This window comes from Panthera onca, chromosome D4, assembly GCF_046562875.1.
Source record: "Panthera onca isolate mPanOnc1 chromosome D4, mPanOnc1 haplotype 2, whole genome shotgun sequence".
Classification (NCBI taxonomy): domain Eukaryota; kingdom Metazoa; phylum Chordata; class Mammalia; order Carnivora; family Felidae; genus Panthera; species Panthera onca.
Genome location: NC_138351.1, coordinates 62,800,067 through 62,813,113, shown reverse-complemented (window position 1 = coordinate 62,813,113; position 13,047 = coordinate 62,800,067). Strand labels below are relative to the sequence as shown.

At 34.9% G+C, this 13,047-nt stretch overlaps 1 protein-coding gene across 2 annotated transcripts in view; it reads right to left on the bottom strand.

Annotated features, from left to right (window-relative positions):
* Positions 1-13,047, bottom strand: part of STX17 (syntaxin 17) — a 73,128-nt gene that overhangs the window by 18,592 nt on the left and 41,489 nt on the right. For both annotated transcript variants that reach the window (XM_078436651.2, XM_078436652.2), the window contains exon 4: positions 4,381-4,606. In XM_078436651.2, coding sequence (XP_078292777.1) covers positions 4,381-4,606 — 226 coding nt within the window. The remainder of the gene's footprint in view (positions 1-4,380; positions 4,607-13,047) is intronic.

Here is a 13,047-nt window from a genome sequence, read left to right as displayed (position 1 = left end):
CGCTCTTCCACTTAATATTTCTATTGTAATAAGAACTCCACTTCTTTAATAAGATGATGAATAATGATAACTTTGTTATCATTAACAGACCAAATGTAAAGCAGAACTTTATAAATAGAACATCCACTCTAAGGATTTTTATAAGCCATAACCCTTATTCTATTACAGAGGATTTAAATGAAACTGCCAGGGTATACAACAAAACGAGGGGAGATTGTCATACATAAATTCTTGACCTAAAAATTGAAGGGGTGGGAAATGTTTGGTATTTTAAGCAAACATAAAAGATTCCCCTTTGTAAAAAATAAGAAATGTTTAAGTCACTTACGTCTCACTTGAAACCAAACTGCGTATGCATCTTAGTTCAAATGGAGTCTGAGAACAAAGAAATCTGTTCTATTCCGGGGAAAATCCTGCTGTAAACTTACAACTCTGAACATCACTAATCAATGTGAGGCATAACTAACAATTAAGAAAGAAACCCTTTAATATCTACAACTTCTGTAATTCATTTATTCCAGCTTATATTAGAAATCAGTACCTCAGTGAAAATTTATTGACTTTGAACTTTCAGAAATTACTATAGACATGATGAGGGAAAACACTGAGACAGATTATAGCTGCAGGAAAGAAGGATGAAGAATTTATCCTGTCCACAGAAGTGAAAATTGCTATTGTTTTATATGATGAAATAATCTAAGATAGTTCCATCCACATGACAACTCCAAGTGTAAAGGGCAGATAGAATACATATACGTCGCACCACTTTTTTCAAACTCCAGTTTTAAGACCGTATTATTTACTACATTATTTATTATTTGTAGTAAAAATATTAACATATTTTTAGTTGTTAATAACACAGACATAAGATTTTTTCCCTTCTCTTTATACGTCCAAACATTCTTTGTCTCTCTCCATATTTCATTGAAAGGCAATGATTCTACTAAGAATTACAACACAACATATAAAAAGTTTCCACTAAACTTCACTATGTTAGGGAAAGTTTCATTATAAATCTAAATTAATTTAAAAGCATTTCCTGAATTTTTCATTTTCTGACAGATTAAAAATAGTGAAATTAATCTACTGATCATCTATATCAACTTATCTATCAAAATAAAATGACTTCTAAGTCATGGCTTAACTTAGTGGTAAAGGAGGATTTTTAAGAAAATTAAAGCCAATAGAAAATATATCTTCTGAATAATATACAAAACTATCCACGTGTTTCGCAAAACTGTTCACCACATGTATATATACCTGTGATAAAATCTGATATTTCATCAAATTCAATATGCAGTCTGAAGTTCCCAGCAGTTTTAAGATTGGATTCTATTCTTTTGTGAATATTTGTTTAAAATGTAATAAGATTCTGTTCCTATTGCACTGGTGAGCTGCATGTGCCGGATGGGGAGTAAGAAAGACAATGATTGAGAGAAGCACTGATTCACTCTGTATGACCTGATACACCTTTCTAAATACAAATCAAATTTGTAGGCTCATCACTTCTCTTGGTGGGAAGCAATGCTAAAAATGAAACTAGACACACAAGTGAAACAGAAGGGAGTTTCTCAGATCAAGCAAGATTGGCAGAGAAGATTTGCTTTAGGAACTCTCAGAATCTGGACAAAAGAAACAGCAAAATCATCACAGCTTCCTCCTAAACTTAATAAGCTTCTTTTACTCTCCAGAGAACATAAAACATCCTATTCTACTTGTTATTTCTATCTGTAAATGAAAAAACTATTTTTGTATTTCGATCTCACTCGTGGAAATGTGGCAACATTGCTCCTGAATCTCTGCTGATATTTCCAACCAATTTATTTAGAATCAGATTGAATTTTTAAAGGAAGAAGTATTTTAAGGCACTTAACTTCTATGCAAATCACATTTTTCTGTATAGGCTGTCACTACTATAATGAGTATCTAAAGCAAAAACAAAGAAAAACCAGAAAGCACAGATAAAAACATGCAGGATGACAGAAAAGAGTCCACAGCCAGAAGACCACACATGGAGTGAACCGAGTTCCTACCCCACTATTAAGGTCTTATGTAAATTAGTTCCTTTGTTTTCATTATTCTCCACCTTTCCCATTCTCTCAATTACTTGTTAATAATATTTCTGGATTTAAGGCAACCTAGTACAAACTCTCACAGTTGGCGAAATACTCAGGCACTTGGTGAGATAGTTCATTTAACTGCTTAATGTTGGCAATAGATTCAAAGTCAAAGCGCAATCTGACCATTTGGAATTTGACATTCTACTATTGTTTTAGGCACAAATTAGGTATTTTTTTTTATATAAATGGGTTGTCTCAAATTTTTTTTTTTTTTATAAATGCTACAGAGGTTTAATTGTGTAGTTTCTCCTGGTGGCAAGTGATTAGGTCTTTAGCTAATTTGATGTTCCATGAAATGAGAAGTTTGAGAATCATTACAGATGGAAAATCCTCTGTCTCTGCCCCAATCTTTTTCATTTTCTCTGTACACGTTTCCTCAAATTTTGCCAATATATATATATAGTTTTAACACCAGTTTCATACAGAGATATTTAATTGCCAGCAAACTGGGTGAACTGCCTTTTTCTAATAATCACCCAGTTTCTCTGATGATATTTAAATCCAAGTCTGTCGAGCCCAAACAGTCCTGACAGAAACCCAAATAATGCAATAAAAAAATGCAAATGAAAGCAAGTATTAGAATAGTATCATATTGTGAGAAACTGTCAGAACGCAAAATTTTTGTTTCCTAGGTAATTGCTAGTGATGGGCAACTCAAAACTAAATAGCAAAAGAAACTGATGTCAGCAACTCTTCCCAGAAAATCCAACATATCTTCACTGTTGTTACCGCCATCACAACTGTCACAATGTCTAAGTGGGTAAACTAGCTGCTTAATCACATGGAAGCCCAATTTCTCTAAGGCAAATAAAGTATCAGTTCACACTAAATGATATGAACAGCATTTAGCCTCATCAATACAGTGGTGATAAATATATATGGACAGAATAATGTAAACAGTAACCGGTTAAAAACTATCAAAAAGCATTCTTCCCAAATACTCTTCAAGCAAGGGGCTGAGTGTTAACACTTCCTTCTCTCCAAAACAACACTTTAGGTACTGGTTATCACAGAGTGTAGTGAGTATGGCACATCCGAAATTATAAAATTGTCTCCAAAAACACATTTATTTATTCACATTTATGAAACATTTATTAATGGCCCGCTATGTGCCAAGCACTACTATATGCTACGTACTGAGGATACAATAAAAGTAAGATTTACCAAGAAAGTCTGGATGATGGCCTAAATGTTTCCTCTAATTTCTAAATTTGGACTTCCCTGTAAATTATTGGGTCATTAGTACTGAAAATATAACATTAAAAATAATCTAATTTTGGAGACAGGGAATGGTACAGGAGCCTCCTACATAAATGAAAAGGGGAAAACTCAGCAGGTATAATATCCTTCAGATTCTATTCTGATTTGTAATTTATTTATATTCCACTTTTTCCACTAAGATTTAAGGCAACTTAGAACATATGTAAAATGTAATAAGATAGCATAATTAAAGGGAAACGAAGAAGGAAAAATGAAGGAAGCAATTATAAAACAAAGCCAGGAGCTAAAAAATTGGCTTTTGGTAGTTAAAAAAAATTCAGATTTAAGCTTTCCAGTAAATAACTCAAGTAGAGAAACCTTATCAGTTATGCCATCCAGTACTCATAGGATTAAAAAAAAAAAAAAAAAAAAAAAAAAGGCCAACTGCTTTCAAGTACTACTACATATTAAACCAAGAATTGTTTTTTTAGAGGTCTTATAAAGGTACTACTATCATGCAATTAACAATTATCAATTACATCCTTAAAAGAGATATAATGACAAGTTTTACCGGACTGTTTCTTAAAGTATCACCTCATAAAAGCTGATAGCATGACCCCGAATGCAGATTTTCTTTAATGTCATTAAACTCAGAAAACTGAGCTGGGAGATAGATCTAACATCCACTATGAAAGAAAGTCAGAACGCCAAAGAAAGAGGTGTGCCTGATCAGGCTACTCCTGCACCAGGAGATGAAAGGGGCATACTCTGCAATCCAGGATGACATTCTCCTTAGGAAATATTATAACATTTATTTTCATTATATAGACAAATAGGTACTTGAAGCCTCGAAGTTCCACTCTATACAGCACAGTCTTAAAATTTTTATCCTGCAAAACTTCTAGGGTATGCATTTCTAGGCACACTCAGGGTTCAACAATTCAGCAGACTGAAATAGAAGGTGATCCCTGGAGACTCACATTATCTGCAACAGCTATACAAGATGGTGAACTTTAACTAAATGCATTACTATGATCAAAAATAAGACTTAGTACATTACCACCAACAGTCATGGATCTGGTCAAAGAAGGTTGTAATAAAGTTTCTTCATCATTAAATTGTTTCTTAAGTTCTTCTACAGATTCCAGATGGAGTTGAAGAAATTCTGCTGTTGCTGTTGATGCTTCTTCTTTAACAGGGTCTATCATTCTCTTCAGAAGTACTAGGTCATCCTTTCGGACTTTCAAACAAAGTTTCTCCATTTCTCGGATATTGGAACGGAGTTGCTACAAAAGAAAAAAAAAATCATTAAAGCCACCATCTATTAATATGAAATATCTTTATTGTCAAAAGTAATCTGTGATAATGCTTGTAAATGGAAATAATACAAGTATTCTCTACGGCAGAAAGTATACCTTTTTTAAAATTTTTTGTATCTCTAGCCAAATTGAACGTCATGAGAACTCACATCCAGGTACTTTGAGTTTGTTTAGCATTCTTTTCCTTCATTAAATGTGATTATTATAAAGATAACACACGCTCTTCATAATAAATCAAACACTGTAGAACATATCTAGACAAACTTAATGATGCCTGCCTTCACTGATCCCACCACCTCTCTTTACCCAGTCCTTCCACACATTTCCCACTGCTCATGCAAACATTAACATATATAGCCTTTCTTTTCACAAAAAAAAAAAAAAAAAAAGGATTACACTGTGCATAATAATCCATAATTTGTTATTTCTCACCCCAATAATATAACAATACCACCATGGATATCCTTCCATGGGTGTACCATATTCCACAGTATAGATGGAAAATAATGTATTCAATGACTCCTCCAAGTGATCAATAGTCATTCATGTTGTTTCCAAAACAGAAGTCCTTGAATATAATCCTAATATACCATAACAGTATATATCACTATTATAGTATATTCTATTATACTATATTTTGTAGGATCGATTTCCTGGGTGCCTGGGTAGCTCAGTTGGTTAAGCATCCGACTTCGGCTCAGATCGTGATCTCACAGTTCTTGAGTTTGAGTCCTGCTCTGGGCTCTGTGCTGACAGCTCAGAGCCTGGAGCCTGCTTCAGATTCTGTGTCTCCCTCTCTCTGCTCCTCCCCCACTCGTGCTCTGTCGCTGTCTCTCAAAAATAAATGTTAAAAAATTAAAAAAAAAATGATTCCCAAAAGTGAGAGTACTTAAAGGATAATGCGCATTCTTATTTCAATAACTATTAACAGTGTTTTCCTACCAGTAACAAATTATACTACCACCAAAGTATGAATGCCCATTTCCCTACATACTGCCAGCTGTACATGTTATCTCACTGTTGTTTTAATTTGCATTTCTGAGTGTTGTCAGATTTTTATCAAATGATTTCCCTCTCTTTTTAAAACCATCTACTGACATAATCATGGGGCACCTGGGTGGCTCAGTCGGTTAAGCATCTGGCTGTTGATTTTGTCTCAGGTCATGATCTCACGGTTATGAGACTGAACCCCACATCTGGCTCTGTGCTGAGAGTGTGTGGAGCCTGCTTAAGATTCTCTCTCTCTCCCTATGACCCTCTCACATGCTCGCTCTCAAAAAAAAAAAAAATCATCTACTGACATAATCATAAATTTTCCTCTAAGGTGCTGATATAACGAGCTACGGGCAGGTTTCATGGTATAGAGCCATCTTTATACTTCTGAGATAAACTCTTCCTAATCACATATATAATTTTTTTGATTCAATTTGCTAATAATTTATTTGGACTTTTAACACATCTGTTTGTGTGTGCATGCATGTGCACACATGAACGGTGTGTCTATATTATCTCTATCAGACTTAAGGTTACTTTAACAAATTTAAGGTTGTGCTAGTTTCACAGAATGAACTGTGGAGCTTTCCATTTTTTCCAATAGTCTATACTCCTGAAAAACATAAAATCCAACTATTCTTTGACAATTAAACACAACTAACTTGCAAGAATGATCTGAGTATGATGCTTTTAAAAATTATAGATCTCTATATTATATAATTTATAATATATATTAATATAACAATTTTCATATAACATTTTAAATTCTTCTCCCCTATTGTACTTCCACAGATACTAATGCAAATTCTGTATAATAGGACAAAATGTACTAATTTCTTTAATTTCTCAAGTACTTACTCTGAGTGAAGTGTTACATTCCATATTACTACATTCCACATTATTACATTATAGGAAAATCAGAACAAAGATAACTTGTTTAGGATTTACTTAATTATCTAGCAGCAAAGTGCAGTTAAAACCGAGGTTTTTTTAATTAAGTTTTTATTTTAATGCCAGCATAGTCAATACAGTGTTAGTTTCAGGTTAACAATACAGTGATTCAACAATTCCATATTACACCCAGCACTCATCACAACAACTGCACTCTTTAATCCCCATCACCTTTTTCACCCGTTCACCCATCCTCCCAACCCACCTCCCCTCTGGTAACTATCAGTTTGTTCTCTATAGTTAAGAGTCTGTTTCTTGGTTTCTCTCTCTCTCTTTTTCCTTTGACCATTTGTTTTGTTTCTTAAATTCCACATGAGTGAGATTATATGGTATTTGTCTTTCTCTAACTTATTTCACTCATCATTAATATCTCTAGCTCCATCCATGTTGCTGCAAATGACAAGATTTCATTCTTTTTTATGGGTGAATAATATTCCTCTGTGTGTGTGTGTATCACATCATCTTTATTCATCTATCCATGGATACCTGGGTTGCTTCCATAATTTGGCTATTGTAAATAATACTGGTATAAACACAGAGGTGCATGTATCCCTTTGAAATAGTGGGTTTAAAAAATTTTTTTTCTATGTTTGTTTATTTTTAGGAGAGAACAAGCATGAATGAGGGAGGGGCAGAGAGAGGGAGGCAAAGGATCCAAAGTGGGCTCTGCACTGACAGAGAGCCCGATGTGGCACACAAACTCATGAACCATGAGATCGTGACCTGAGCCAAAGTTGGATGTTCGATGGACTGAGCCACCCAGGTGCCCCTGAATTTGCATTTTTTGTATTTTGGGGTAAATACCCAGTTTGCATTCCCACCAACAGTGCACAAGGCTTCCCTTTCCTCTACATCCTCATCAACACTTGTTGTTTCTTGTGTTTTGATTTTAGTCATTCTGACAAGTATGAGGTGATATCTCACTGTTGTTTTGATTTCCATTTCCCTGAGGATGAGTGACATTCAGCATCTTTTCATGTGTCTGTTAGCCATCTGGAGATCTTCTTTAGACAAATGTCTGTTCATGTCTTCTGCCCATTTGTTAATTGGATCATTTGTTTTTTGGGGTGTTAAGTTGTATCAGTTCTTTATATTTTGGATATGTCATTTGCAAATACCTTCTTGTATTCAGTAGGTTGCCTTTTAGTTTTGATGACTGTTTCTTTTGCTGTGCAGAAGCTTTTTATTTTGATGTAGTCCCAACAGTTCATGTCTTTTATTTCCCTTGCCTCAGGAGACATATCTAGAAAAATGTTGCTCTGGCCAATGTCAGAAAAATTACTGCCTGTGCTCTCTTCTAGGATTCAATGAAAACCCCGGTATTCTTAAAAGTCCAGCAATCTTTCCATTAAACTACAACCACAATTCCTATCTATATGGTACCTTAATATAATCTAAACTATCCATTTTATTCTAGTAAAATGAAAAACAATTCTGAAGGGGCGCTGGGGTGGCTCAGTTGGTTGAGTGTCTGACTCTTGATTTCATCTTAGGTCATGATCCCGGGGTCATGGGATCCAGCCCTGTGTAAAGCTCCTCTCTGAATGTGGAACCTGCTTAAGATTCTCTCTTTTCCTCCCTCCCTCCCTCCCCCCTTGCCCCTCTCCCCCCACTCATGCTCTTCCTCTCTAAAATAAATTAAATTTTTTAACAAGTTAAAAAAAGCAGGGGCACTTGGGTGGCTCAGTCGGTTAAGTATCTGACTTCAGCTCAGGTCATGATCTCGCAGTTCGTGGGTTCAAGTCCAGCGTCGGGCTATGTGCTAACAGCTCAGAGCCTGGAGCCTGGTTCCAATTCTGTGTCTCCCTTTCTCTCTGCCCCCCTCTCACTCCAGCTCTGTCTCTCTCACAAAAATAAATAAACGTTAAAAAAAATTTTTTAATTCAAAAAAAAATCCGGAAAAAATAGTTTAGCTGCAACCTAATGTATCTTGTAAGATTTTCTGAGTGAATCAAAAAGTTGTGTCTCTATCCTGTCATGATTCTATATTTCCTTTAACTTTATGTCACTCTTACCATCCCAATGTGAACTGCAAAACCTAAGGACAACTGAACTATAAATTAAAAATATGTGACATGCAATCATTAACATGGAAAAATCATAGAACATACAGGCCTATGTTATCATCTAGTACAACCTTATGATTTTACAAGAGAGAAACTGGACTCCAGATGAGCACAGTGGCAGAATTAGGTCTAGAGCAAGTCCTGGAACAATATTATTGCTAACACACCACCATCTCTTGGCAATGCAATTTTTTTTTTTTTTTTTTTTAATTTTAGAGAGAGAGCACAAGCAGGGGAGAGGGGCAGAGAGAGGGAGAGAGAATCTTAAGCAGGCTCCACGCTGAGCACAGAGCCCAATACAGGGCTCGATCCCACAACCCTGGGGATCATGACCCGAGCCAAAATCAAGAATGGTATGTGCAACCGACTGAGCCACCCAGACACCAACAGCTGTACAATTCTCTTCCGAACTACAGTTGTAAAGCTTGGTTACATACTTGCCACATAGTCCATAAAAATATTTTAGGCAATATTATCTTGGAGAAGCATTAAAAAGTTTCTGCAGCTAATGACTATTTGCCTATGACATAGTCTTACTCTCTTACAGAATTTGTGCATCTGTTTATGCCCCAGTCAAATTATAGTGTCCAGAATTCTATTACTATGGGTGGAGGAGAAAATGTTAAGAGAAAGAAAGAAAATATCCATTGAACTATATTTCTGATACTATACTAACAAAAACACAATGGCTGAATTTTTATCAACACTTACTATAAGTTGTCTGTTGTACTAAGTATTTACCTTCTTCATCTTGTTTTACCTTCACAACTTACTTTTGAAACAGGTATTACTATCATTCTCATTTTAAAGAAGAGGAAATTAAAGCAAGAAAAAATTTTTGAAAGCCCAGGATTACACTTCTAATAAAAAGTACAGCCAGGAATCAAATCCAGGCTGCAGAGCATGTGTTCTCAACAACTTTTCTACATAGCTATAATATCCAACAGAAATATAATGCAAACCACAAATGTAAGCCATATATGTAATTTAAAATTTTCTGACAGTCACATTAAAAAGAAACAGTTGAAGTTAATTTTAATGTTTGTATTTAACTCAATATATCCAAAATATTATCAACATGTAATCAATATAAAAATTATTAATGAAATATTTTACATTTACAGCACGTCTCAATTCAAACTAGCCACATTTTAAGTGCTCAACAATTACATGTGGCTAGGAGCTAACATATTGGACAATATAGTTATAGAGTCTCTCCAAAATCAAATAAAAGTAACAGGATGGCAAAACCATATGTGAAAAATATAAAATGGGTCTTTCTGCTTCTGGGTATAGCAAACTAGATAATTCAAAGTAACCCTCCCACCAATGACTAGTTAAAAAGCTGAAAATCACAAACAAAATTCAAAGGCATCAAAAAGCAAAGAAGACAGTAAGAAATGTACAGGTCTAGAATTAGACAAAAGTGGAAATCCAGAGAGGTGAGTCCTAAACTCAAGGCCACATTTGCTTGGGGGTACTTGCTTACCAGAGTGTTTGACAGGCTCACAAATTTCTTTTTTTTTTTTTAATTTTATTTTTTATTTTTTAAAATTTACATCCAAATTAGTTAGCATATAGTGCAACAGTGATTTCAGGAGTAGATTCCTTAGTGTCCCTTACCCCATCCCCCTTCCCACAACCCCTCCAGTAACCCTCAGTTTGTTCTCCATATTTATGAGTCTCTTCTGTTTTGTCCCCCTCCCTGGTTTTATATTAGTTTTGTTTCCTTCCCTTATGTTCATCTGTTTTCTCTCTTAAAGTCCTCATATGAGTGAAGTCATAGGATTTCTGTCTTTCTCTAATTTCACTTAGCAAATACCCTCTAGTTCCATCCACGTAGTTGCACGTGGCAAGATTTCATTCTTTTTGATTGCCGAGTAATACTCCATTGCATATATACACCACATCTTCTTTATCCATTCATCCATCGATGGACATTTGGGCTCTTTCCATACTTTGGCTATTGTTGATAGTGCTATAAATATGGGGGTGCATGTGTCCCTTCAAAACAGCACACCTGTATCCCGTGGATAAATGTCTAGTAGTGCAATTGCTGGGTCGTAGGGTAGTTCTATTTTTAGTTTTTTGAGGAGCCTCCATACCGTTTTCCAGAGTGGCTACACCAACTTGCATTCCCATCACAAATTTCTGAGTAAAATACTCAGTGCTGGAGCCTGCTAATTATAAGCACTATGGTGCTTTGAGCTGGGATCTGAAAGAGCTGTACCCTGAGAGTACAGGTGATCCTAAAATCAATCAGCCCTCAGGTGAGCTACAGTTTGGCTTCCAGTCTTTTGGGTAGTGTATAAAAACTTTAATGCCTGAAACCATATACAGACAAGCATGGAAAATTAGTACCCTACTCTCACTCTCAAAATAAACTTTAAGAAAAAAATAAACTTTTTATTTAAGTAAAAATAAATAAATAAATAAATAAAAGTGTGGGTAAATCTAGATGACCAGTAACTATTCTAAAACAGTAATAATCATAATGGTAATAATAGTAACTTGAGGATTTTAAATATATGTATAAAATTAAAATATATAAAAATAGCATTTAATTTGGGGGGCACACAAACAACTAAAATATTCCAAGGTACCTGTATAATCTATATTGTTTATGGATGTTGTTGTAATTTCCAGTAAAAGAGTATATAATTCCAAAACCAACAAGAACAGTTGGATCAATAAAAAATACAAGAAAGTGAAAATGGAGATGAAAAAGAACACAAAATACATGGAAGAAGTAGAAAGCAAACAAGAGACTATAAGTTTTAAACCTAAATATATCAATAATTACATAAAACATAAATGGAATAAATGTTCCAGTTAAAAGATAAAAACTTTCAGACTGGAAAATATATTTAAATACATCTAAAACATATAGGCAGTTCAAAGTAAAAGGATAAAAAAATAAACCCTGTACAGCTGAACAACCTTGAACAATATAGGTTTGAATCTATAGATTCAATAAATTAGAATAAATTTGAAAAAGATTTTTTGTTTTCGTGGAGCTTGACAAGCGGATTCTCAAATGTATGTGGAATTGCAAGGGAGCCTGGGTGGCTCAGTCAGTTGAGCATCCAACTCCTGACTTCAGCTTAGGTCATGATCTTGCGGTTCGTGAGATCCAGCCCCACACAAGGCTCTGCATTGACAGCATGGAGCCTGCTTGGGATTCTGTCTCTCCACCACCCCCCCCCGCCCTCCCCCAGCTCGCGGGCGCACACACACGGTTTCTCAAAATAAATAAACAAACTTTTAAAAGAATGTATATGAAATTGTATATACAGGGCTGAGACTAGCCTTGAAGAAGGTAGGAGAACTTCCTCTATTATATACTGATTGATTATAAAGCCACAGTAACTAAGACAGCGTGCTATTAGTTCAAGAATAGAGACAAATACACCAATGAAACAGATAGTCAAGAAGCAACCCAAACATATATGCACTGAATTCATAACAAAGGTTCCACCGCAGGGAAGCATGATCTTTCCAAAAGTCAGTGCTTGGTCATTTGGGTATGCCTGTGGGAAAAAGATAAAACTGGACACACCACTTCACACCATACACAATAATCAACCAAATGGACTGCAGACCTAAATGTGAAAGGCAAAACAATAGAATATCTTTATGACATTAGGGTAGGAAATACTTCTTAAATGTGGCATAAGAAAGCAACAAGAAAAAAATTGATAACCTTGACTATATTAAATTAAATGAACTTCTAAGTCATTGAAGAACACAACTAAGACAATGAAAAGGTTAACCACTGAGTGAAAGAAGATAATTGCAACAAATATACTGATAAAGTGGTCACAGGCAGAATAAAGAGCTCTTATAGAGAGTAAGAAAAAGACAAAAAACCCATAGAAATGTGGGCAAGAACCCAAAATGGGCACTTCTCATAAACAATAAGTTACTCAATCTCATTTATAGTCAGGTAAATGTAAATTAAACCATAATTAACTACCCACTAGAAAGCTAAAATTAAACTCTGACTTTACTGAATAGTGGTGAGGATGTGTAGACCACAGGAACTCACATTCATTGCTGGAAGGAGTGTAAAATTAGTACAACTATTTTGGAAAATAGTTTGGTACTATACTACAGTGAAAATAAGGATGCCCAATGTCCTAAAAATATACTCAACAGAAACGTATGCACATGTGTATCGGTAAAAATATACAAGAATGCTAATCACATTTGTAATAGAAACTGAAAACCCAAGTGACCATCAACATATCATAGTATATATTTACCATACACTATGGTAAACTCATACAATGGACTACACACAATAATGAAAATGACTGAATACTGCTATAGGCAAGAACACAGATAAGTCTCAAGCTAGACACAAAAGACATATTCTGTTTAATTCAATTTATATAA